This window comes from Amia ocellicauda, chromosome 7 (assembly GCF_036373705.1).
Source record: "Amia ocellicauda isolate fAmiCal2 chromosome 7, fAmiCal2.hap1, whole genome shotgun sequence".
NCBI lineage: Eukaryota > Metazoa > Chordata > Actinopteri > Amiiformes > Amiidae > Amia > Amia ocellicauda.
Window position 1 is genome coordinate 1,985,661 of NC_089856.1, and position 23,190 is coordinate 2,008,850.

At 47.1% G+C, this 23,190-nt stretch overlaps 4 protein-coding genes across 5 annotated transcripts; all 4 read left to right on the forward strand.

The window, feature by feature from the left end:
- Window positions 1–1,371: 1,371 nt before the first annotated feature.
- Window positions 1,372–7,943, forward strand: ppan (peter pan homolog). Its single transcript, XM_066707847.1, has 12 exons — window positions 1,372–1,548; window positions 1,982–2,152; window positions 2,602–2,703; window positions 2,845–2,895; window positions 3,344–3,514; window positions 3,928–4,004; window positions 4,390–4,497; window positions 4,952–5,075; window positions 5,599–5,677; window positions 6,096–6,225; window positions 6,700–6,866; window positions 7,063–7,943. The coding sequence occupies exons 1-12, from the start codon at window positions 1,534–1,536 to the stop codon at window positions 7,506–7,508; spliced, it is 1,641 nt and encodes a 546-aa protein (XP_066563944.1). The 5' UTR covers window positions 1,372–1,533; the 3' UTR covers window positions 7,509–7,943.
- A 3,058-nt stretch (window positions 7,944–11,001) lies between these two features.
- On the forward strand, window positions 11,002–14,275 carry p2ry11 (purinergic receptor P2Y11). 2 transcript variants are annotated; one of them, XM_066707848.1, is made up of 2 exons: window positions 11,002–11,502; window positions 12,098–14,275. In XM_066707848.1, exon 2 carries the CDS (start codon window positions 12,155–12,157, stop codon window positions 13,061–13,063), a length of 909 nt encoding a protein of 302 aa, XP_066563945.1. In that variant the 5' UTR covers window positions 11,002–11,502; window positions 12,098–12,154; the 3' UTR covers window positions 13,064–14,275. The 2 variants fall into 2 exon arrangements, with proteins under 2 accessions (XP_066563945.1, XP_066563947.1); XM_066707850.1 differs by having other exon boundaries at window positions 11,002–11,376.
- A 2,140-nt stretch (window positions 14,276–16,415) lies between these two features.
- Window positions 16,416–17,336, forward strand: LOC136753561 (P2Y purinoceptor 11-like). The gene has a single exon (XM_066709786.1). It carries the CDS (start codon window positions 16,416–16,418, stop codon window positions 17,334–17,336), a length of 921 nt encoding a protein of 306 aa, XP_066565883.1.
- A 1,300-nt stretch (window positions 17,337–18,636) lies between these two features.
- Window positions 18,637–22,271, forward strand: eif3g (eukaryotic translation initiation factor 3, subunit G). Its single transcript, XM_066707851.1, has 10 exons — window positions 18,637–18,758; window positions 18,845–18,894; window positions 19,687–19,775; window positions 20,081–20,140; window positions 20,418–20,522; window positions 20,739–20,928; window positions 21,044–21,151; window positions 21,261–21,397; window positions 21,686–21,792; window positions 22,164–22,271. The coding sequence occupies exons 1-10, from the start codon at window positions 18,739–18,741 to the stop codon at window positions 22,177–22,179; spliced, it is 882 nt and encodes a 293-aa protein (XP_066563948.1). The 5' UTR covers window positions 18,637–18,738; the 3' UTR covers window positions 22,180–22,271.
- Window positions 22,272–23,190: the final 919 nt, after the last annotated feature.

Here is a 23,190-nt window from a genome sequence, read left to right on the forward strand (position 1 = left end):
CTGGGGATCTGTTGGGAGACACATTCTCTAACATATCTGCAGGATGGCTTTCCTAAAAAACAACTGAACACTCAAACAAAAAACATCTGGAGCATCTATTAGGCTGCCAGATATTTGCATATGTGGAGACATTGTTACATTGACCAGGTTCGGGTTTCTATTCGAGATGCAAACAACACTTCAGTGTGAAGTCTTTAATGAACCTAGCCAACAGTCTGACCTGAGTCTTGTTAAAACCTCTCTTGTGATAAACCTTACCACAGTCTTTGCACAGTACACTTACAGTCCTGGCTCGGACATCCTAGACAAAGCTGTGGCAGACGTTGATATATGTGTCAATCAAAGCCCCATCGTGTGTGGTTAGCCAATGATTCAACACAGTACTGGATGTGAAAGGGGATCCGAGGAGCTACACAACTCATCTTTAGGTCAGTGTAGATTTATCGACCCTCAGATAACCATCGTCTGCTTCTCCAAGTCAGATCTACCGGTACCATTTTCCCAGAAAGCTCCCGACCCTGGCTTCCTCCCCATTTCTCAACCCATCACATGAAGTCTCAACATTCCTGGATAAGGGGATTAGAAAGGGTCACGATTACGGTCAGGGAGAGGACACTGAGCCGGGGCAGGTGGGCCAGCCGACCGTGGAAGAGGGGTCTGAGTGCAGGGCAGTGACCCCAGAGGGCAGTAGGAGACACAAACAGGAGCCAGGCACCGCAGAGCAACTGCAGACACAGCAAAAGAGGGGAAAGAATTGCCAGTGGGAATGAGAACGTCAAACAATGCATTGTGTGGAAATAAACAGCAATCAGATTGAGTTCAACTCTCTACGGTGTTGTGAGCACAGCAGTACAGCTTTGATTACTGATTCACAAAGGTTTAAAACAATGTAGGCTTGCTTTAAAGTCTTTATAGTCCAAAATATACAATATATATATATTCACCTTTCTTTAAAAAAAAAAAAAAACTAACAACCTTGGCATTGCACTGTAGAACTTATTTTAGTACAAAAATATTAACATTTGTGCTTCAATATTTTGCACTGGAGACGCACATAATAACACAATGACATTTCATTTTAAAGGGGTCTTAGCAAATGTACCCTTGGTATTTTTGCCATGGTCTAACATCATTTGAATTGCATACCTCAATGTTAGACATACCCTAGCGTTTGAGGACTTTGCTGTATTTTGTGTATGTCTAAATGGTCCTCCCCTCGATGATAACATTTGTTTACACATTTTCTCTAAAGAAATGTAAACCTGCTATCAATTACACGCGTTCTTGCCACACAGACGTAGGAACGTATATTTCACGTATATTTCCAGTCCGGACACAATTAGAGCGGCTCCCGTGACGCGCAGCGCATTTCCTGTGACGCACCGGAAGCGCATGGCGCGGCTGCAGCGTGTGAGCGGAGGGAGACGGAGCGCTATGGCGAGACACAGTTCCTGTACATTCAAAGATTTCTTATTTATTTAACATCACTATCGTTTCGCTTATTTTGTATTAAGACAACAACAACCTTTAGCCATGGGGAAAAGTAAGGTAAGCCACGTGTTATTAATTAAGCTGTAAAGCAGCTCTTACTGCAGTTGCACGTGTATCTATATAAATACACGTGCGATTATAAATTCCTCTCCAACAGACTTCAGTGACAAACAGTTTAATGAGGTTGTGTTTGTGCTTTGGTATATAATGCATCGTTGCAGTGTGTTTTTGCTAGTTTAAATCGTGTATTTGTGAGAGGATTGCGATTTGTAATGCAATTTAATTACATACAATACAATTACAACTATAATATTGAGGTTTACGATGGATCCCCGCGGGAGCTGTGATCAGGGGATGCGGACGACAAGGCCCGTCGTTTCTGAAAACCTGATCACTCAACCGCGCTGATGCATCTGGTATATCGGCGGTCCGACCGGTTATATGGATCGATGTACTTCTTTCATGTGATCAACCCTATTCCCCCTCTCAGACAAAGAACCAGAAGAAGTCTCGGCAGAACGCCCTCCATGTGGCCCAGGAGGAGTACAGCTCGGTCCCGCACTCGTTCGTCTTCCACCGGGGCCACATCGGCAAGAACGTGGAGCAGCTGGTGAAGGACATGCGGCGCGTCATGGAGCCCTACACCGCCGAGTCGCTCACGGTACATGCTCTCCAGACTGGCATGTTGTATGGGCTCAGTGTTTTGACTAATCAACAGATTGAGATCGGCCATATTAATATGACCGTTTTAGATGAGCCTACCCGAGTCAGTCATGGCATGAACTAATTGGGAGCTGCTGTTAGAACAGACACTGCGCCCCCCAGGACTCTGTGGCTTTGACTAGTGCTGGATGCAAGTGATGAAAGCTTAAGACATATTGAGGTTTCTGTGATACTTCAAAGTAAACGCACTGATGCATCTGGAATCGGGCGGGTCTGGCAGCGTGTAGGTCCTATAGGGCAGAAGTTCAGTGTGTTGCATTTCTTAGTTCAGGTCTCACCTGGGAGGGGGCTCTGAAAGCTGGAGACCCAGGATGCAGATCTAGCGATTGTCGATTGGCTGCTTCACGCCTCGGTCCCTGATCCCTGTGCCGTTTCTCCCACGTCCAGGTGCGCAAGAAGAACGTACTGAAAGACTTCGTTGCCGTGGCGGGACCGCTTGGGGTGACGCACTTCCTAATCTTCGGCAAGTCGCCCTCCAGCATCGGCCTGGTGAGTGCTGCGGCCCTCTCTCTCCTCGGAGGGGAGGGTCAGAGGGATAGTTCATAGGATCGCTTTGTAAAAACTCCAGGAGAAGCGTCCCGTCCCCATTCTGACCTGACACCTCCGTCCTCTCCCTCTCTCTCCGTGCAGAGACTTGCCCGTCTGCCCAAAGGCCCGATGCTCCACTTCCGCGTTCTGAAGGTAAGGGTTCTAGATCGAGAACCGCTGCACAGAATCCCGAACCACAAGCTTGATAGAAACCTCACGGACAGTTAATGGGCTTTTATTTATGTATTTATTTGCACACGCCCCTATCCAAGGCAACTTAGTTGACACTAGAAGTGCAGAAATAAGTTACTTATGATGCGTGTAACAGGCCTTGATTTCCGTTATACTGTGAAAAAACCGTTATGCTTCAAATTATAATATGTCCTTGTTGAGTTGAAGTCTGTTCTCATTTGTTTGAGTTGAGGAATAAATTACTCTTGTGTAACCCGTTGGAACCAAAATTAAAATGCAGTGAGGTGTTACTGGGGGGATTTTAATTAAACTTATGGCCTTCAGTGCATTGGAAGCCCAGCCCAGTTCACAGGGAACCTCTCTCCCGGTGTGTGATGTGATTGGTCTTTAAACCCCCCCTCTGCCCCAGTACGCCCTGATCAAGGATGTGGTGTCGTCCGTGAAGCGCCACCGGATGCACGAGGAGCAGTTCACGCACCACCCCCTCCTGATCCTCAACAACTTCGGGGTGGAGGGCATGCACGTCAAGCTGATGGCCACCATGTTCCAGAACATGTTCCCCTCCATCAACGTGCACAAGGTGAGCGTCCGTCCAGCACCTGCCCCCCCTGATTGACAGCACATAAGAGTTTGTTTGCCAATTAAAATTGTAAGATCAATTGGCAAACAATTACATAAATTAGTCGGTTTGTCAGTAATTTTGGAATGGTTTAATTCATTTGATTTATACTTTCATTTAGGAATTGATTAATTTAAGAATTAGATTTAAATGTGACAATACAGCTCCATAGAAAGCAGAGAGCATCTCTACAGTCATGTTCATTGCAGCTTTTGACCACAAGGTGGCAGCAGTGTCTTAGTTTGCTTCAGTGAGGAACCCATCGTATGAAGATCTCCGTGGTGGGCGTTTTGACCCAGTAGCCTCGTGAGCTGGGACTTCACTCGTCAGCTGCTGTTTCCAGTGATGCATCCGTGTTTGTTTTCATCACACAGGTGAATCTCAACAGCATCAAGAGGTGCGTCTTGATCAACTACGACCCCAAGACCCAGTCCATTGAGTTCCGACACTAGTAAGTGCCCCGTCGGTGTCGCCCCGGACACAGGCGTGTTTCCACAGCTGTGGCCGGTGCGGTACTTCAGTAACGTCTCCTCGGGTCACTTCCTGCCGGCCTTGTGTTGACAAAGGACCTGGGTGCAAGTGATGACACGTATACTTGCTGACGGCACAGTGATTTGTTTCAAAGTAAACGCACTGATTCACCCGGTCTCGGAGGCAACGCAGGGTGGGGGTGGAAGTCTGAGGGTGGTGGGGGTCTTTGGTCTCATTAATTTGGGTCGGGCTCGGCAGCCAGACTTAATCATTGCTCTGATCTCGGAAGTGTTTTAATTGGGGGAAATGCTTTCGCTCAACATGATAAAATGAGTAAACGCGCTCTGTCTCTCTCCCCTCTGCAGCAGTGTGAAGGTGGTTCCTGTGGGCATGAGCCGGGGGGTGAAGAAGCTCATGCAGGAGAAGCTTCCCAACATGGGCCGATTCGAGGACATCAGCGAGCTGCTCATGAAGTAAGAGCCAGTGACCTTGGGGGGGGGCTACACTGACCCTGGGGTGGTCTTTCTGAGCGCACGGTCCTCAGTGGTCGTGGTCGGGTACAACGCGCTGTGAGTTCTGTGCTGCGCTGTGACGTTTAAGTAGCGTTTGTAGGTGGATTGGGTGCACGTGATGTGATGTAATGTGTTGTTGATGGAACAGTGATCTTTTTCAAAGTAAACGCACTGATGCACCCAGTCCAGATCCATAAACAAATTTAGAATTCAATTAATCAATTAAGATCTCAGTTAGGACTGAAACCAGCAGGACCAGGTTTGGGAATATAAAGCATCTGAGCAAACCAAGACCACAAATGAATCTGTAAGGGTGGTGGAAAGTAAACTAGGGAGAAGAACCCACTTCATAAGGCGTTCCACCGCGCCGTCCCTTCGGTTGTCGTTTAACCTGTGGGTCGTCTCTCCATCCCAGGGGGGCCAACCTGTCGGAGAGCGAGGCGGAGCAGGACGGGGATCACAACATCACGGAGCTGCCGCAGGTGTACGCCGGCCGCGGTAACATGAAGGCCCAGCAGAGCGCCGTGCGGCTCACCGAGGTACGGACGCCCGGGTGGCTGAGCTGAACTGTGTCCGGACACTGAAGCAGGGAAACACAGGGACCAGCCGCACTTTAATCTCCATGGCTGGGGTCAGATAAATAGGATGTACAGCTGCATTGAACGAGTAGTGGTGGGTGAATGTGCTCCACCTGGTGGAATTCAATTAAGTAAGGGCTCAGCTGAAACAAAAACCAGCAGGGCGGGGGCTCCTCCAGGACCTCTAGTCTAGACGAGCAGGGAGAGAGTGGCAGGCGACTGCGTGTGAGGAAGGAGGGATGGGGTTTGTGTGATGATGGTATAGTCTGCTGACCTCTCCATGACGTCTACAAGAGTAAACGCTTTCTGACAAGCCCCCCCCCTCCTTTCAAATGTAGGTCTTTCAGTCGTCTGGTCCCCCAGCGTGCAGGAAGTGGGAAACTGCGCTCGCGTGTCTAATGTCACGGCCGAGGCCCACTCAGCTGCTTTTTATAAATTTTTTCCGTTGCCCACATGATCAGTCTCTCCTCCTTCTTGTCCCCAGATCGGCCCCAGGATGACCCTGCAGCTGATTAAAATTGAGGAAGGCATGGGCGAAGGCAATGTGATGTACCACGCTGTCGGTAAGTGGTCGGCTGTGTGGGTTTTCAGTTCAGTGAGAGGAACTGATGGAGTACAGTAGCAGTCCTGCCCCAAACTGGACTGGATGTCAAAATAACGTGAAAGTTATTGAATTTGTTGCAAATTTCCAGGAAGTTTACAGCAGTTTCCCAATTACACAGCTGCGTTTGTACTGGAGCATTCTGGGCACTGCAGCAGTGTCCCCCACCTGGGTCTGAATCCTCCGCACAGGATGCACGTGATGAAAGCTAGTCTGCTGATTGTGTTGTGATGTCTCTTTTCAAAAGTAAACGCTTACTGATGCATCCCAGAGCTTTTCACAAGCCTTTCCTGAGCCTTTTCTCCCTGAGAGCCGGCCTGCGGTCTAGAGGCCCGTGTCTATCAATCGATTTTGATTTGAACCCTTTAACCCCCTTCCAGTGGAGAAGACCAAGGAGGAGCTGCGGGAGATCCAGGCTCGCAAAGCGAAGAAGCTGCAGCAGAAGGAGGATCGCAGGAAGGCCCAGGAGCAGAACATCGCCCTGAAGAAGGAGAAACAACGGGAGAACAAGTGAGTACCCCGAGGTGGCCGGCAGAAGAGCATTCTGGGTAGAGTACCTTTGTCAAGAGTACAGCAGTGACCCCACACCCCTCCAGAGCCCTGGCCAGCGCTCCACACTGGATGCAAGTGATGAAAGCTGTTCTACTGATTGTGCGGTGATTGTTCTCTTCAAAAGTAAACGCTTACTGATGCATCCGAGCGCCTTTCACAAGCACAGTACAGTCGCCCCCCGTAGTTGCACTGTAATTGATGTTGAAGCCATCATGCAAATGTAGGAGCTAAACTAAACGTAGAAGCCCTTATTCGAGAGCCACATCGGGGCGGGGAAGAGCTGGAGGTTTGCAGTTGACCGTCCCCATCTGGTCTGCGTGAGGAAGTGACTCATTTTCAGTAACAAGTGACCAGTTTCACTTCCCCCCCGAGCGTATGGCTGGAAACTGTTTCTCCGTGTGACTGACTCGGCGTGTGACGTGACCCTGACAGGCAGCGGAGTCTGGAGGGAATCCGGAGGAGGAAGGAGGAGCAGGGCGAGGGCGACGACAGCGAGGTGGAGGATCCCGGCACGCAGGAGGACAAGCCGGCGCTGGACGAGGAGTCTGACGAAGAGGCCAACTACTACAGGGAGGCCGTGGGGGAGGAGCCGGACGAAGGTGAGGGAGCGCGGCTCGTTTGTGTTCGGGTGGATGTTAGGGATGTGATGACGTCCCATTAGGTGCTTTTTTTTTTACTAGACAGGTTGTCACAATTTAAAATGCAAAGGCCTTGCTTTCCTTGTGTACGTGTTGAGCGATGTACGATTGCGGTCGTGATCTAAAGCCGTCCCCTCCTTTCCTCGTTTCCTTTCAGACATGTTCCCAGACGCCTCCAAGCGGAAGCGGAGGAGGGCTGAAGGGAAGCCCCACAATCCCTTCAAGAAAAGGAAGTTCTCCGCGGAGAGAGGGGACAAGGCGGGCCGAGACCCCGCCCGGGAGGGACCATCCAAGAGGGGCCCGAAATACGGCAAGGGCTCCCCGGGGCAAGGCAGGGGCAAGGCCGAGCGGGGACGGGCGGGCGACGGGGCACCGGGGAAGCGGCACCAAAGGCAGGGGGAGAGGAAGTTTGGAGAGGAGAAGAGGAACAAGTTTGGGGGGAAGAAGTTCGGGGGGAAGACGACCCCGGGGGCGGCGAAGGGACTGAAGTTCAAGGGGCAGAAGGGGAAGCCTCGACCGGGGTTGAAGGGAAAGGGGCAGAGCAAGGCGAGGCCTGGGGGGAAACCAGGATTCAAGCAGAGAAAGGGTAAAGGCAGGCCGTAGGCCTCGGGTGAGGAAGTCTGTCTAGTGTGGAGGACCTCTCGACGCTGGTACTGCATTGGCAGGATGTAACAGATTCTTATCGAGGCCGTCTCTTGCACAAATAGTGACGAGCCGGAGCTGCCGGCTGAGTCTTAGCGGTGCAGTCGGCTGCCATGGTCCTGGAAGCAGCTTGTGTGGGTTTGGGGGTTTTGGTGAGGAGGCGGTATCTCGGTCCAGGTGCGGGTGAAGCATGTGACGGGGAAGTGACTGACGAAGGTTAGTCTGAGCTTGATGTTCATGATACGAAAGAACCCGTTTTGCAAAGCATAGTTCAGGGAGACCTACAGAGATGTCTGGAATTAGCCCCCCTCCATACTGCTCAGTCACCGGTGTAAAACCCACTCTGCCGATATAAGAGGTGTACATTGTTTTTTCCTAGAAGACCACGTGCTTGGAGTGTCCTTTTTCTAAGCGTCTAAAGTTCAGTTTCAGTTCGTCTGCCGTTTCCTTAAACTGCTTGTTTTTATTGCGCAGGGTCAGCTGTGCTCTTTGGCCCGACTGGGTCTAATTCAAAGCCTGTCTGGTTCTTGTTCAGTTGCCAGGAACAGTGCTGTGGTTTCATGTTCGATATCTGTTTCCTGCACGGTGCTCTCAGTAAACCCAGAAAGCTGATTGTTCCTCTCCTGTCACTTCTGTATTCCTCCAGTGTTTTTGTGTATACATGCTGTACAGATGCAGATAAAGTTAATGTTAAAGTTTTGTACAATAAAATGTTGAACCAAAAAAATTTGAAAGATGTCTGAGTTTTTTGAAATAATGAATGCTTTGTCGCTCAGCACCTGTGAGCCCAGCCTGGCACATTGTTGCTTTTTAGTTTGTCCCAGTCAGAGGGCACTGACGTACTGTGACCAGGTTCTGCTTCTTCACATCCAGTTGCATCACTGAGAGCAAAGCCTTTCACCACCCAGTGTTTGTGTACAGGCATGCAAAACATGGCAACATTTTTAAGTTACATGGGCTTGATCTGCCAGCCTCTGGAGGTGGAAACGTGTCCCCCTCCCCCAGGCGGCGCGGCGGTGAGTGAAGCGCTGCCCACAGAGTGGAAGTAAGTCATGTAGAGTTATCTGAGCTGCCCACGGCTTTGTTTCCTTGCACATAATTTGCTGCGGAAGGTGCATCTACACTGATGTGAGATAAGGGAACTGTAAGACCTTGTTTGTGTACAGTGAGGGGAAAAAAGTATTTGAGCCCCTGCTGATTTTGTACGTTTGCCCACTGACAAAGAAATGATCAGTCTATAATTTTAATGGTAGGTGTATTTTAACAGTGAGAGACAGAGTAACAACAAAAAAATCCAGAAAAACGTATTTCAAAAAAGTTAAAAATTGATTTGCATGTTAATGAGGGAAATAAGTATTTGATCCCATATCAGTCAGCAAGATTTCTGGCTCCCAGGTGTCTTTTATACAGGTAACGAGCTGAGACTCTCTTAAAGGGCGTGCTCCTAATCTCAGCTCGTTACCTGTATGAAAGACACCTGTCCACAGAAGCAATCAATCAATCAGATTCCAAACTCTCCACCATGGCCAAGACCAAAGAGCTGTCCAAGGATGTCAGGGACAAGATTGTAGACCTACACAAGGCTGGAATGGGCTACAAGACCATCGCCAAGCAGCTTGGTGAGAAGGTGACAAGACTTGGTGCAATTATTCGCAAATGGAAGAAACACAAAATAACTGTCAGTCTCCCTCGGTCTGGGGCTCCATGCAAGATCTCACCTCGTGGAGTTTCAATGATCATGAGAACGGTGAGGAATCAGCCCAGAACTACACGGGAGAATCTTGTTAATGATCTCAAGGCAGCTGGGACCATAGTCACCAAGAAAACAATTGGTAACACACTACGCTGTGAAGGACTGAAATCCTGCAGCGCCCGCAAGGTCCCCCTGCTCAAGAAAGCACATGTACAGGCCTGTCTGAAGTTTGCCAACATCTGAATGATTCAGAGGAGAACTGGGTGAAAGTGTTGTGGTCAGATGAGACCAAAATCGATCTCTTTGGCATCGACTCAACTCGCCGTGTATGGAGGAGGAGGAATGACCCCAAGAACACCATCCCCACCGTCAAACATGGAGGTGGAAACATTATACTTTGGGGGTGTTTTTCTGCTAAGGGGACAGGACAACTGCACCGCATCAAAGGGACGATGGACAGGGCCATGTACCGTCAAATCTTGGGTGAGAACCTCCTTCCCTCAGCCAGGGCATTGAAAATGGGTCGTGGATGGCTATTCCAGCATGACAATGACCCAAAACACACAGCCAAGGCAACAAAGGAGTGGCTCAAGAAGAAGCACATTAAGGTCCTGGAGTGGCCTAGCCAGTCTCCAGACCTTAATCCCATAGACAATATGTGGAGGGAGCTGAAGGTTCGAGTTGCCAAACGTCAGCCTCAAAACCTTAATGACTTGGAGAGGATCTGCAAAGAGGAGTGGGACAAAATCCCTCCTGAGATGTGTGCAAACCTGGTGGCCAACTCCATGAAACGTCTGACCTCTGATTGCCAACAAGGGTTTTGCCACCAAGTACTAAGTCGAAGGGGTCAAATACTTATTTCACTCATTAACATGCAAATCAATGTATAACTTTTTTGAAATGCGTTTTTCTGGATTTGTTTGTTGTTATTCTGTCTCTCACTGTTAAAATACACCCACCATTAAAATTATAGACTGATCATTTCTTTGTCAGTGGGCAAACGTACAAAATCAGCAGGGGATCAAATACTTTTTTCCCTCACTGTAGGTTGGAGATGTTTTATTTGACCAAATGTGACTCTGTATACCGATACCTGCATCTGTTGACTGTGGGGGGCCTTTGTTCGCTCAAGCTGGGGTCAGAGTGATTACAATACAGTGGGTTGTGTGGCCCGCTGGCGGCCCCTGGCCACTCTATTCTGGGAAGGTGATCTACATAATGCTGAATAGGGTGTGCTGTGGAAACTGTCATGTAAATCGGCCTAGCAGACGGGTTTTTGAATGAATGCATATCCTAATATGAGAAGCAGACTGTCCTCTATAAACGTCACCCTCATCCACAGATCAGCGTGTTCATCTCGGAGACCTCTGACGCCATGCTGTAGAGCCTGCTGCAGTAAGATCAGGTGAACCACTCCTTGTACTGCTGTATATGCTAGCAATCCACTGCACATGCAATTGTTGCCTTGTAATATCTATCTGCAATCAAACGCATATTAAGGTTATGTTTATCTGTGATTGTTTTAAAACATGCAAAACTGGCACGACTTCAAAATGTGTATTTATTCACATACACCGCTCTGGAAAAAAGTGAGACCACTTAACATTGATTTCTGAACTTGGAGTGGTCCAGAGCTGTATGTAAAGGTATTGAGTGTAAATTGTCATTTCTGTGATGTGAGCACAAGCAGGCAGGATTATTTAAAGCAGCGAAAAGAGGAAATTAGAGTCGGGTTAGCATGCAGTCGAGTTAGAGGCAGGGCAGCCAAAAACGCAAAGCAGTCGTACTGATGCGGTGCGCTCGGTCAATAATGTGAAACCAGTTTACTTTCCAATCACCGATTACTGGGGGAGGGCAGTCCTGTGGTTTGTCTTTCACTGGAGCTGGTCTCTGGGCACTCAGAGCGCAGAGAGGATGTGCTGGTGTTGCTGGTTGTAGTTTGAGTTGATCATACAGAGTGACTGCTTGTGAAGCCCCAGTGTGGTCTGCCTGGGCTGGGGTCGTGATGCGCAGTTTGCACACGTCCGCAGCCGCAGCCGCTGCTCTCGGGGGCGCAGTCGCTCTTCCTGCCGCTGTTTCCTGTGCTGGAGGTGCTGAAGCCGGTTTCCACTGACGGGGGGTCGAGCTGAGTCGCCTGTGAGTTGCGCGTTTGCACCCGTTTCTGTCTCTGTCATTTGCTTCATCTATTTTTGTGATCCGAACCGACAGAATGAGGAAGTCTTGTAGTAGCATTTGAAAAATTGTACGAGACCTCAATATCACGTAAGTATTTTTAAAAGAATGCGCTTAAACGATTCACTGCCTTCACACTTCACGCTTCTTTTGCGTTTCCTATGTTGCACTCAGTTTGCAAAGGTCTTGCAAATGATGCTTGAGCTGCGCAGTGAATATGAGCAGTATTGTTAACAATGCAGTGTGCTGTCGGGTTTGAGCTGCATGTTTACTATCAGTCATCTGTTGGGCACTTTTTAAACTATGTTAAAAACAGAAATATGTGAAATGCATGGCGATATTGATACTGTTCAACATTTAGGATTGGGGACAGCGCGTTTTTATCTTCAATGTAACGTGAACTGGTGGAGATGTATTGTAGAATATTATTTTTGTAAGAAAAGAAAAAGCGCACAAAATGTGTTCTCCAAATCACACGGTAACGTTAAAAACAACGAGAAAAAAGTGTCACATTAACCTCTCAGTACCAGCTTAAACAAATGACATTTTCTTGGGAACATCGTGTTCTTGCTTCTCGTCTTATAAGAGAGTGGTCCATTTGACATCAACTTTATGAATATGAACTTTTCCGTGTGACATGACACACCACAGACCTTGACCAGCAGCCTGTGCGCTTGTCTTTCAGAACTCATCAGTGTGGCCACTACACTACTTGTATATCGAAAGAAGAAACCCTACCAAGATGTCCAACCAGTCACGCAACTTCGAAAGCTTTCAGATACAGTTTCTGCCCCCGGTGTATGGGATTGAGTTCTGCCTGGCGTTTACGGGCAACATCCTGGCCATCTGGCTCATGCTGACCAGGGAGCGCAGAAACTGGCACACTGGCGTGGTGTTCGCCTTCAACCTGGCGCTGAGCGACCTGCTGTACGCGCTCACCCTGCCGCTGCTGGTCCACTACTACCGGCACCAGAAGGACTGGCAATTTGGGATGGCGATGTGCAAGATGGAGCGCTTTCTCTTCACCTGCAACCTCTACAGCAGCATCTTCTTCGTCACCTGCATCAGCCTGAACCGCTACGTGGGCATCGTGCACCCCTTCTTCATGCACAGCCACGTCCGAGCCAGGCACGCCAAGCTGGCTAGTGTGGGCGTGTGGCTGGTGGTGACGGTCATCTCCTGCCCCGTCCTGAGTTTCGCCACCGTGACCACAGGATGGAGGAACAACACGGAGTGCGTCTCCTTTAGGAAGGAAGGCTATAGCACGTCTTTCGCCTACAATGTGTTCCTGGCCGTGTTTGGGTGCTTTTTGCCCTTTTTGGCCACCTTCGCCTCCTACTTCTCCATCCTCTGGGTCGTCTGGAAGAACGAGAACATCACCCGGCTGGAGAAGAGGAAGGTGGCCGTGATGATCGCCACGGTGGTCATGATGTACACGGTGTCTTTCATCCCTTACCATGTCCTCAGGAACTACAACATCCACCTAAAGCTTGAGCACTCCATTAGCTCGCACACGACGGTGGTTTACTCAGCCTACCAGGTCACCAAAGGACTGGTAACCCTGAACATGTGCATCCACCCCTTGCTGTACATGGCAGTGTTTGACAGTATTCTCAGGACCCTGTGTTGTAGGGGGGCTACCAAAGAATAAACTGGGATTTCAAAAGATCAATGCAAGATCATCATTTCTGCATCATGTGGATTGTTGCTTGGTTTATTACTGGACAGGTATTATTTGTACAGCAGTGTCCATAGTTTGTAATACATGTAGCCTACATGTAGCAGTATAACCTTCTAATTTAGGTTAGACATACATAGCACCAGTAATACAGTAGTATGTAGTAGGGTACTATAGTATAATAGCAGGCATGTTCGTTTACGTGATAGTATGTCAGTTAGTATAAGTGGCCTAAGTGTTAATAATTAGATAATAATTAGATTGTATTTTCTTATTAAATGTTTTTCAGTCATAATCACACGAACACAAACAAATAATCAGTTAAAGGCCTTTATTAAAAGTACAGTATTAAGAAGATCAATAAATAAATTACTTAATTGGAGTTTGTGAATTGCAGACTTGTAGTTGAGTCACCATAGTGTGAGACTCAAATCTGAAGCTGAATTTAAGTTACTAACAGAGAAATGTTGCACGCTGCATCTCCGGGTCCTCGGGTGTCACTCTCACGCAGTTTTACACTCTCACGCAGTTTTACACTCTCACGCAGTTTTACTCTCACGCAGTTTTACACTCTCACGCAGTTTTACACTCTCACGCAGTTTTACACTCTCACGCAGTTTTACTCTCACGCAGTTTTACACTCTCACGCAGTTTTACTCTCATGCAGTTTTACTCTCACGCAGTTTTACACTCTCACGCAGTTTTACTCTCACGCAGTTTTACACTCTCACGCAGTTTTACTCTCACGCAGTTTTACTCTCACGCAGTTTTACACACTCACGCAGTTTTACTCTCACGCAGTTTTACACTCTCACGCAGTTTTACTCTCACGCAGTTTTACTCTCACGCAGTTTTACACTCTCACGCAGTTTTACACTCTCACGCAGTTTTACTCTCACGCTGTTTTACTCTCACGCAGTTTTACTCTCACGCAAACTATGCTGCAGATCTTCATTTAGAAAAACATTTTTTTTTTGTTCAACTAATTCTTGTGTGGGAAAAACACATTATTGTGTTACAAATATACATTGTGTGGTGCTTTTGTGAATTTTAACAGGAAGATGTGTTGTCCTTGAATGTGTTACATTTAACACATCAGTTCTAAAATTGTGCTGTTGGTAATTACCTATGACTGATTTTTCTTTCTACACTGAAAATAAAACTTGCCTATTTTTTCATTCTTGCCATCATTTTGTTTCTTGGCATTTTTTGCTGCTGTATAACATTTGTTTTGCCTATGTTTAGTGCTGTATGACATTTCTTCTTGTATATAGTATCTTTGTAACAGAAAAAACAGCCATAACATGCATACAGAAACAAACAAACAACAACAACAAATAGGCTATGCTAAAAGATAATAACAGGTAATAACAGATAAAATAGTCTTCCTTAGCTGCTTTTAAACAGCTCCAGAGGCACACAAAATTTGATCATTATTTAAAAAGTGTATTAAAGTTGTGTTGCTTTGCTATATATTTTCCAAATGATAAAATAGATAAGAATATAGAAGTCTGGATTAAAAGCTTCAGTCAGTGCTTTGTTTAATATTTTTTCAGCTTTTGTGTAAATAACTGTTTAACAAAACTGAAATATTTATAACATTAACATCTGTTTAACCATTCAACCATGAACAAGTAGAAAACAGTGCAATAAAGATGTCTGTGGCCATCCAGGTGCAGGAGCCCATGACTCAAGCATGTGACCTGAACTCCCTGGCCACCAACTTTTGGCCAGTCAAATGTCAGGTAAATTTAGTCAGATAAAGAATTGGGTTAAAATGAAATAATTTGGAGATACTTAAAAGTGTGGAGTGAAAATAGACTTTCCTTCTTTTGCAGGTGGTTTACGAGAGATGTGCACCGAGATTATACAATCACTTCAAGAAAGTGAAGGTGTCAGAGAATTACAATTAATACAAAAATAGTGTATTATATAACCTACTAAGAGCTGGTGTGAGAACTGATATTATTTTATAACACACAGCACACAATAATACCTGTGAAGTTACACATTTTGTTAAATCAAGAGATCTGGATTTAATATCTGGGAGAGTTTGATGGAGGGGGGAGAGAGTGGAGCAGCTAACAAAAATGTCCAGCTTTGCTCCAGATCTTGGTCCTGGACCAGAACACTTGTAGGGACCACTTTAAAACAAGGGCAGTAATGTTCAGACTGTACAATGCACTAGTTAGAGCTCATCTGGATACTGTGGACAGTTCTGGGCTCCACACTTCAAGAAAGATATCGCTGCTCTAGAGGCAGTTCAGAGGAGAGCAACCAGACTTATTCCAGGTCTGAAGGGAATGTCCTACTGAGAGACTGAGGACCTGAACCTTTTCACCCTGGAACAGATGAGACTACGTGGGGACTTGATCCAAGTCTTCAAAATCATGAAAGGCATCGACCACATCAAACCAGAGGAGCTTTTCCAGATCAGCAGGGACACACGCACCCGGGGACATAAATGGAAATTGGGCTTCAAGGCATTCAAGACAGAAAACAGGAGACACTTCTTCACACAGAGAGGCGTCACAATCTGAACAAACTCCCCAGCGATGTGGCTGAAGAGACAATTTGGGAACATTCACAAACAGACTGGATAGGATCCTTGATCACTTAGTTATTAATGGACACCAAACGAGCACGATGGGGCGAATGGCCTCCTCTCGACTGGACACTTTCTTATGTTCTAACTCTACAACTTTAAAATCATGCAAGGTCTGAGATTAGGCAAAGTAGTTAAATTAGGTTTCAATTATGTCTGGACCACTAGCAACAAAATGCTACAATACCTGGAAACGAGGCTCGACGCTGATGAATAGGCAACTGTATGCTCCTGGAAAGCACTCATATTACCAAGAGGATTTGACTATGTCTGTTTATATAAAGAATATAAATTGTGGCCAATGTTTTACATAGCCTATATACGGTTTGTTTGCTGTGTCAGACACGGAATAGACAATGTTACTGCCCTTGCTGTTTAGCTCTAGTAGCATTTAGATGCGTCTCCGGATTGGATTTAAAACAAACCATTCATGCATATTCCACTTGAATTGAACTATGTAAGTGCTTCACAGAGGCTGTCCTCAGGCTATTGTGCCACCAGACAGGTGTGTTGTCTTCTGCTGAGCACGAAGACTTGAGAGAAGTGAGGGGAAACAGTTGGACATCCTTTTCTGGGATATTGTTGCGATACACCAGAAAACTCATGACATCGGATTCCTGAAGGACAAACCAAAGAGAACCTGTGCCATCTTATCCAACAGTAGGTCTAATCTAATTACTTTAAAATAAATTAATACATACAAGAATAATTATTTCTGAAATGACCATCCTGGTGGCTAGAAATGACTGTTCTAGTGGTTTTGACGACGTGCAGATAGCGTATCTCCCCCCAGTGTATGGGTTTGAATGTTGCGTGGGGTTTGTATGCAATGTGGGCGCCATTTTCTTCCTGCTGACCAGAGAGCGGCCGGACTGGCACACCGGGGTCATCTTCTCGCTGAACCTGGCGGTGTGTGACCTCATCTACGCGCTGACCCTGCCACTGCCGGTGGTCTACTATGCCAGGGGTAAGCACTGGATCTTCGGGGACCCTCTCTGTAAGGTCCTGCGTTTCGTCTTCACCTGCAACCTCTACGGCAGCATCTTCTTCATCACCTGCATCAGCCTGAACCGTTACGTAGCCATAGTGCACCCTCTCTTCACCAACAGCCACATCAAGACCAAGCATGCCAAGGTGGTCAGTGTGTGCGTGTGGATTCTCATTCTTGTGATTTGCTCCCCCATCGCAAAGTTCGCATCCACCCCAGTCAGCTCCAACCGCACCCACTGCGAGACCGCTTCTGGGAAGGACGACGAAGAGAGCTACCTTTCCTATAGTCTGTTTTTGACCGTTTTTGGGTGCGCCGTGCCCTTCCTGGCTACTTGCGCCTCCTATTACTGCATCCTGCGGGAGGTCGGCAGAAGCCACAGCATTTCAGCGCAGGACAAGCACAAGGTAGCTCTGATGGTGGGAGCCGTCGTGTCCCTGTACTTTGTTTCGTTCATCCCTTATCACGTCTTCAGGAATGTGAACCAGTATCTCAAGGTGCACGACGCTACAAGATGCAACATCTCCGTGTATAATGTGTATCAGGTGACCAAAGGTCTGATCACCCTGAACATGTGTGTGCACCCCCTGCTCTACGCATCACTGATGGAGAGCTGTCGAGCTCGGTGCTGTGGAGGGAACCCAACAGCCTGAAATGCCCCAGAGCAATGCTATCTGCACACCTATACATGCATCTGTGATGACTAGCCTCTTACATATGCTATTGCTGGACACTTCTTATGCAGCTGCGGGTATTTAAGAGACAGAGATATACATTGATTCATATTTGCAAAGCCTTTTTGCTTAAACGATTGTCTGACAAATCGACACCAACTCAGAGTCAAGCTTTTAACACTACATGGAAACAAGCATGCACACACACACACACACGCACTCTGTTAATGTTAAACTCACCATTACCATTGAAAACCTTTTATAACCCCTTTGCATTGTAAATTGATGTTAAACCTGGATGCGCTGATGTTATTAGGGAGTAGAATTTGAATGTAGTATGAAGGTGTCTGTTAATTGCACAGAGACAATGGGAATGTTTATGTGCGTGTAAAATGTGCTATTAAAGGGACAGAGTGTAATAACTGCCTTAGGGGTTTGTTGTTTCTGCTTCGAGGATTCAATTGAAGAGCTTAAGTTTGAGTGCAGAGCAATGTTGCTGAGATTACTGCTGAAGCAATGTATGTGATGCAAGAACGTCTGGAATAGGAACTTACAATCACAATTTCAATGGTTTCACTTAGGACTTAGCACCACTGAAGTCAATCAAACTGAACAGCTTTGTTACATAGATAAATGAACAAACTATTAGGCTATTTAATAGAATTAAATGATGATATCTAGGAATACAGATTTGGCAAAAGTATAATTTAGCTGTAACAGTAACATTAATAGACAATTGTTTACTACCCCCTAAACTGAGAGAACCCAGCATGGGTTAACTTTTAAATTACACCCCCCCCCCCCCTCTCACACTCACACACACATTAGGAGAAGCTCTGATTCAAAGTAAAATAAAATCAGACATTTGATAATGGACTTTTCCAAAACAAACTACAATCTATCTGCTATTAAATTGAAAATCACAGTTATGCACCTCGGAAATGAGAAATCAGAAGTTGTGTACAGTATACCAAGTAACTTTTAAAATAGTATAGCAATGTTTCCCCTTTAGAAAGCAAAAAACAAAAAAACAGGTATTCATACAAAATGAGAGAGTATGATATTATTCTGAAACCAATCAATCAATTGATAAGCAGACAACACAAATAAACAAATACACAAACCATAAACAATGCATACAATTCAAATAACCGGTGGGCAAACTAAACAGGTATTTTAAATCCTCTGCAGTAGTCAGCATGTGCCAAAACATACACGCTCTCCACAGGTAGAAGCTCCTCCGCTCCGGTAGAGGGCGCTGCTCCTTTAAACCCGCGGTCTGGGATCGATTGAGCGCGTCTGCCGTCGCTCGGGCCGGATCGATTAAGCTCGGCTGCCTTCGTGATTCTCGCTCTTTCTGCGCGCTGAGCTACGGGCCGGGATGCCGTCTGGTGAATACGAGTAAGTCTCCGATCAGCGCGGTTACTGTTGACGCAAATATAACCCGCCGTGTCCTAACCCGCCGCGCTGCCTGTTCTCGCCCGCAGCTCCAAGCCCAGCTGGGCCGACCAGGTCGAGGAAGAAGGCGACGACTCGGGTAAGCGCCGGAGCAGCCATTATGGGCAGAGATAGGCCGCAAACAGCCGCGTCGCACGTGTGGTGCAGCCGAGGCCGGGCAGACGGCCGCCCTGTGCCCGGGGAGCGGCGCTGCGTGTCGGCCACAGCACAGCCAGGCTGGGCCGGCTCTCGTTAGCGAACTGTCGCTGTGGTCGCAACGCAGGAACGGCCTGGGAAAATGGCGGAGGTTGAAAATAATGTAGTTGCAGCAATAGTGAGTGTTTTGCGGTTCAGCACTGCAGTGAGTCTGCACTTTATATTACTTTACAAAAATGCCCTATGTCCCCTAACCTCCGTACTTTATCTCTTACCTGTTAGCTATTAAAACTAGTATGCAGCAGGATGTTAACTGTATATTTTATATACATTTTTGCACTCTCGTATTGCTCTGGTATCCTGTAACTGACAATAAACTAGTAAATAACAATGAACCAGCAGGTTGGTGACGTAGGCCTATATAATGCCGGGCCATACTTCATTGATGCTAAACATCTGTATACAAGACTGCATTACAATGTATACTAAAGGTAGTTTGCTTCAAGTATTTTAATTGTATTTTACAGCAGTAATGTCAAACCTGGTATAGATGCACAAACAATGAATGTCAGGTTTTTCTTACACTTATTTTAATGGACAGTATATGTCAAGGCCCCACTTTACAAACAAACCCTGTCTGTGTTCCTCTGAGGTGCCAGGGTTTCTGTAGTTGTTTCTCCTCCGCTGTCTCTCCATGTCCTGGGGGGGATCTAACCGCTTTGCCACGGTTTCACAGGGACGCTCCCCTCGCCGAAGGAAACGATCAAAGGCAACATCAAAACCATCACAGAGTACAAGATCGACGAGGATGGCAAGAAATTTAAGGTGAGGTTGGGAATGGGAAAATGTCCAGAGGGTGTCAAATGAACACACATGCCTTTGTGGTTCATCCAGCTGCAGTTCATCATAAGCCACCAGAAACTCAGCTTCACAGAATGGAGGGCCAGGATTAGGTGGCGTCTGTTTACCGGTGTAATCGTGACTTTCACACACAGGACCGGGACTGTAGATTGCGGTAAATGCATTAAGCAATCCACACAACATCAGTACCACAGAAATAGTGTCTGGAGATCGTGCTGGAAGGATGGTGGAGAGCATCCGATAATCAAATTCTTGCCGATTTCTTCCAGATTGTCCGCACGTTCAAAATCGAGACCAGGAAGGCCTCTAAAGTTGTTGCCCGGAGAAAGGTATGACCCTGGATGCGTCAGTATGTGTTTTACGGTTTTATACTGTGCCAGCCATGTTTGTGCATCTTGACCCCAACTTGGTTAATTGACAAGCAGTTCAGACGCATTTCTGTAGGCTTACATGTAGATTCCCATGTGTTACTAACCTTTCTACAAACCAAGCCCGGTGTTCTTCTCTAGGGTTTTATATTCGCTGTAATGAAAGCACGTCACCCACGACGGGTAGGTGTTTTGCTCGGCTCGGCTCACTTGTGTGTTCTGTCTTTGCACTGCCTAGAACTGGAAGAAGTTTGGGAATTCCGAGTTCGACCCTCCCGGCCCCAACGTGGCCACCACCACGGTCAGCGACGATGTCTTCATGACCTTCATCTCCAGCAAAGAGGTGAGCCGGAATTGCTGGGTTTTAGGAAGCTCGTTGTGAAGAGAAAAGGCCCTCAAACGTTCATGCAGCATCGGGGGCCTTGAGAGCAGCAGTCAGGAATGTTTTAATGAGCTTAAAGCAAGGCTGGTGCTAAGAAGCTGGGCATGGGCTGATAGCAGGAAGTGATGTAATGATACCCCCAGGATGACTCGTCTCTTGTCCCCCCTCTTCTCTCAGGATCTGAACAGCCAGGACCTGGAGGAAGATCCCATGAACAAGCTGAGGGGCCAGAAGATCGTCTCCTGTAGGATCTGTAAAGGAGACCACTGGACCACCCGCTGTCCGTACAAGGACACGCTGGGCCCCATGCAGAAGGAGCTGGCCGAGCAGCTGGGTCTTTCCACCGGGGACAAGGAGAAGACCTCTGGTACTTGACCTCTCCCGTTCATTTGTAGTTGTTTTTGTTTTAGAGCCCCAAGGGCCCAATGTTCATGCATCAGGTGAGGGGGCATTAAAACGGCTGTCACCTTCTGGTTTCACAGAGCCTGAGCCGGCACAGCCAGCACAGAGCAAGACCGGGAAGTACGTCCCCCCCAGCCTGCGGGACGGGAGCACTCGCCGAGGGGAGTCCATGCAGCCCAACCGCAGAGGTGAGTCGACGTGAACGTGGCTGGAGATGTTAGGCTAGAGACGGTGTCGGTCCTGCCTTCTCCCACGTCCCAGATCCAAGCCAAACCTCTTCTCTTCTCCTCCCCCCAGCGGACGACAATGCCACGATCCGCGTGACCAACCTGTCGGAGGACACCAGGGAGACGGACCTGCAGGAGCTGTTCCGCCCGTTCGGATCCATCTCCAGGATCTACCTGGCCAAGGACAAGAACACCGGCCAGTCCAAGGTGAGCAGGGCGTTCCCGGAGACGGTCCTTTGAAACCGCTGTGGGGGTGACTGTGTCTGTCTGCCCGAGCTGTGGGTGGCACAGAAGGCAGAGAGGTTTTAATAAAAAATGATCAGGCGTGGGTGGGGGGTGGGTTTCCTGACGGTCCAGGCTGACGTTCTCTTGTCCGAGTGAGGAAAGCCGGAACCTCCAGACAGAGCGATCTGGGGCGGGCCCTGGCTGGGGTGGTTGAGCTGCCGAGCGGTCGGGTTGGCACGCTGTTCTGACCGCCTCCCTCTCGTCCCGCAGGGCTTCGCCTTCATCAGTTTCCACCGGCGCGAGGACGCGGCCCGAGCCATCGCCGGCGTGTCCGGCTTCGGCTACGATCACTTGATCCTGAACGTCGAATGGGCCAAGTAAGTCTCTTTCTTCAGAAATGCATCACTACCTTGTATTAATGGCTAATTGTCCAATCAAAACCTGATCCGTTGACAAGGTGCACAGTTATAGATGTGATTAATTTAATTAGTGACGCTTATTGTAATTGATTTAAGCTCATGTGGAGGAAGTAATAACACTAAATTTGTGAAAAGCACTTTGAGTAAGTTATGGATTCGAGTGTTGTCGGCTTCAAAGGCGTTCATTGTTAAGAATCCGTCCCCTCAGGTTAGTTACAGTACGTTGCAGCCTATAGGTAGCGCTGACTGGTGTTTCACAGTGATATGCTAACAGATATGGCTACAACAGGTTTGAAGTGTGGATTTCAATTTTAAAACTCTTCTTCCAGACCTTCCAACAACTGAGACGGAAAGAATTCCTGTGAACCTTTCCCACGTGAAGGAAGAGGAGAATCAGAATTGTAATTGTCTGTTAATAAATATGATCTGGTCTTCAATATCTGCTGTGGATTAATGTCTTTCAACAGCCTTACCTGGTCTTATCTAGTTCTGATCATTATTAGGTTTGATTTTAAAATCAACTCGGCATTTATTTTCAGTGAACAGTGATTTGTATTTCTAGTTTTGCTGTCTGTTTACAAATGGATGTTTTCCTTTTGAAGTAAAAAGTTCCATCCCTGGAGTCTCCATGGATAATAAACATACTGGTGTCAAATTAAGCTTAATGTGCATGACCACCTCACAGTCAACAAATCCCTGTTCTGCAACATGACGAAGGGCCCCTATGGTCACTTTCTGAACAGGAGTGGGAAGATAAAATGGGATTTGAAGTATGAAGACACTCCCAGTGCAGCATCTTCACAGAATGACTTGCTCACAAGCAAGAGTGCAGTGAGGAGAGAAGGTGAAAGGGCTTTTTCCAGGACCACTGAAGTCCAGACCTGAGTGAAATGTTTGCACAGGACACACTGCAGGTCCTCTTGTATTGCTGTAGGCCTTCCACCCATGGCACAGTGTGTTTGGATCAACAGTGGATCTTCCTACTGTAGTTCGACTGCTTGATCTGCATCAAGGGCAGAACACACACTGAAAGTGGTATGGCATCTTTGATACTAGGTAGACTGGTATGTGATTTCCAGTCACATCTCTTCCTAAAACCAGCATTGAGAGATTTGGAAAATGAAGGGGTATCTTGGGAAAACATTTGACAAGTGGAACTACACACTAAGAAGTGCATCCCTCTGGGTCAAAAATTTAAATGAGTTTTTAATGAGAATTGTGTACAAAAATGTATTTATGGCACAAAAACTAAAAACCATTACCCACTGCTCCCTTATAATATCCTACATCACCACCTTTAAAACTGTAGGGGGGTTAAGTTTTTGTAAAATTAAATTCCTTTTACAATGTTACTAT

Excerpts from the sequence above, each read along its gene's own strand:
- eif3g (XM_066707851.1), top strand. The coding sequence starts at position 18,739 with ATGCCGTCTGGTGAATACGA. Across the intron at positions 19,776-20,080 it reads AGGATGGCAAGAAATTTAAG|ATTGTCCGCACGTTCAAAAT; the intron begins GTGAGGTTGGGA and ends GATTTCTTCCAG. Across the intron at positions 21,398-21,685 it reads AGAACACCGGCCAGTCCAAG|GGCTTCGCCTTCATCAGTTT; the intron begins GTGAGCAGGGCG and ends CTCGTCCCGCAG.
- ppan (XM_066707847.1), top strand. Across the intron at positions 2,153-2,601 it reads ACACCGCCGAGTCGCTCACG|GTGCGCAAGAAGAACGTACT; the intron begins GTACATGCTCTC and ends TCCCACGTCCAG. Across the intron at positions 3,515-3,927 it reads CCTCCATCAACGTGCACAAG|GTGAATCTCAACAGCATCAA; the intron begins GTGAGCGTCCGT and ends TTCATCACACAG.
- p2ry11 (XM_066707848.1), top strand. The coding sequence starts at position 12,155 with ATGTCCAACCAGTCACGCAACTTCGAAAGCTTTCAGATACAGTTTCTG.
- LOC136753561 (XM_066709786.1), top strand. The coding sequence starts at position 16,416 with ATGACCATCCTGGTGGCTAGAAATGACTGTTCTAGTGGTTTTGACGAC.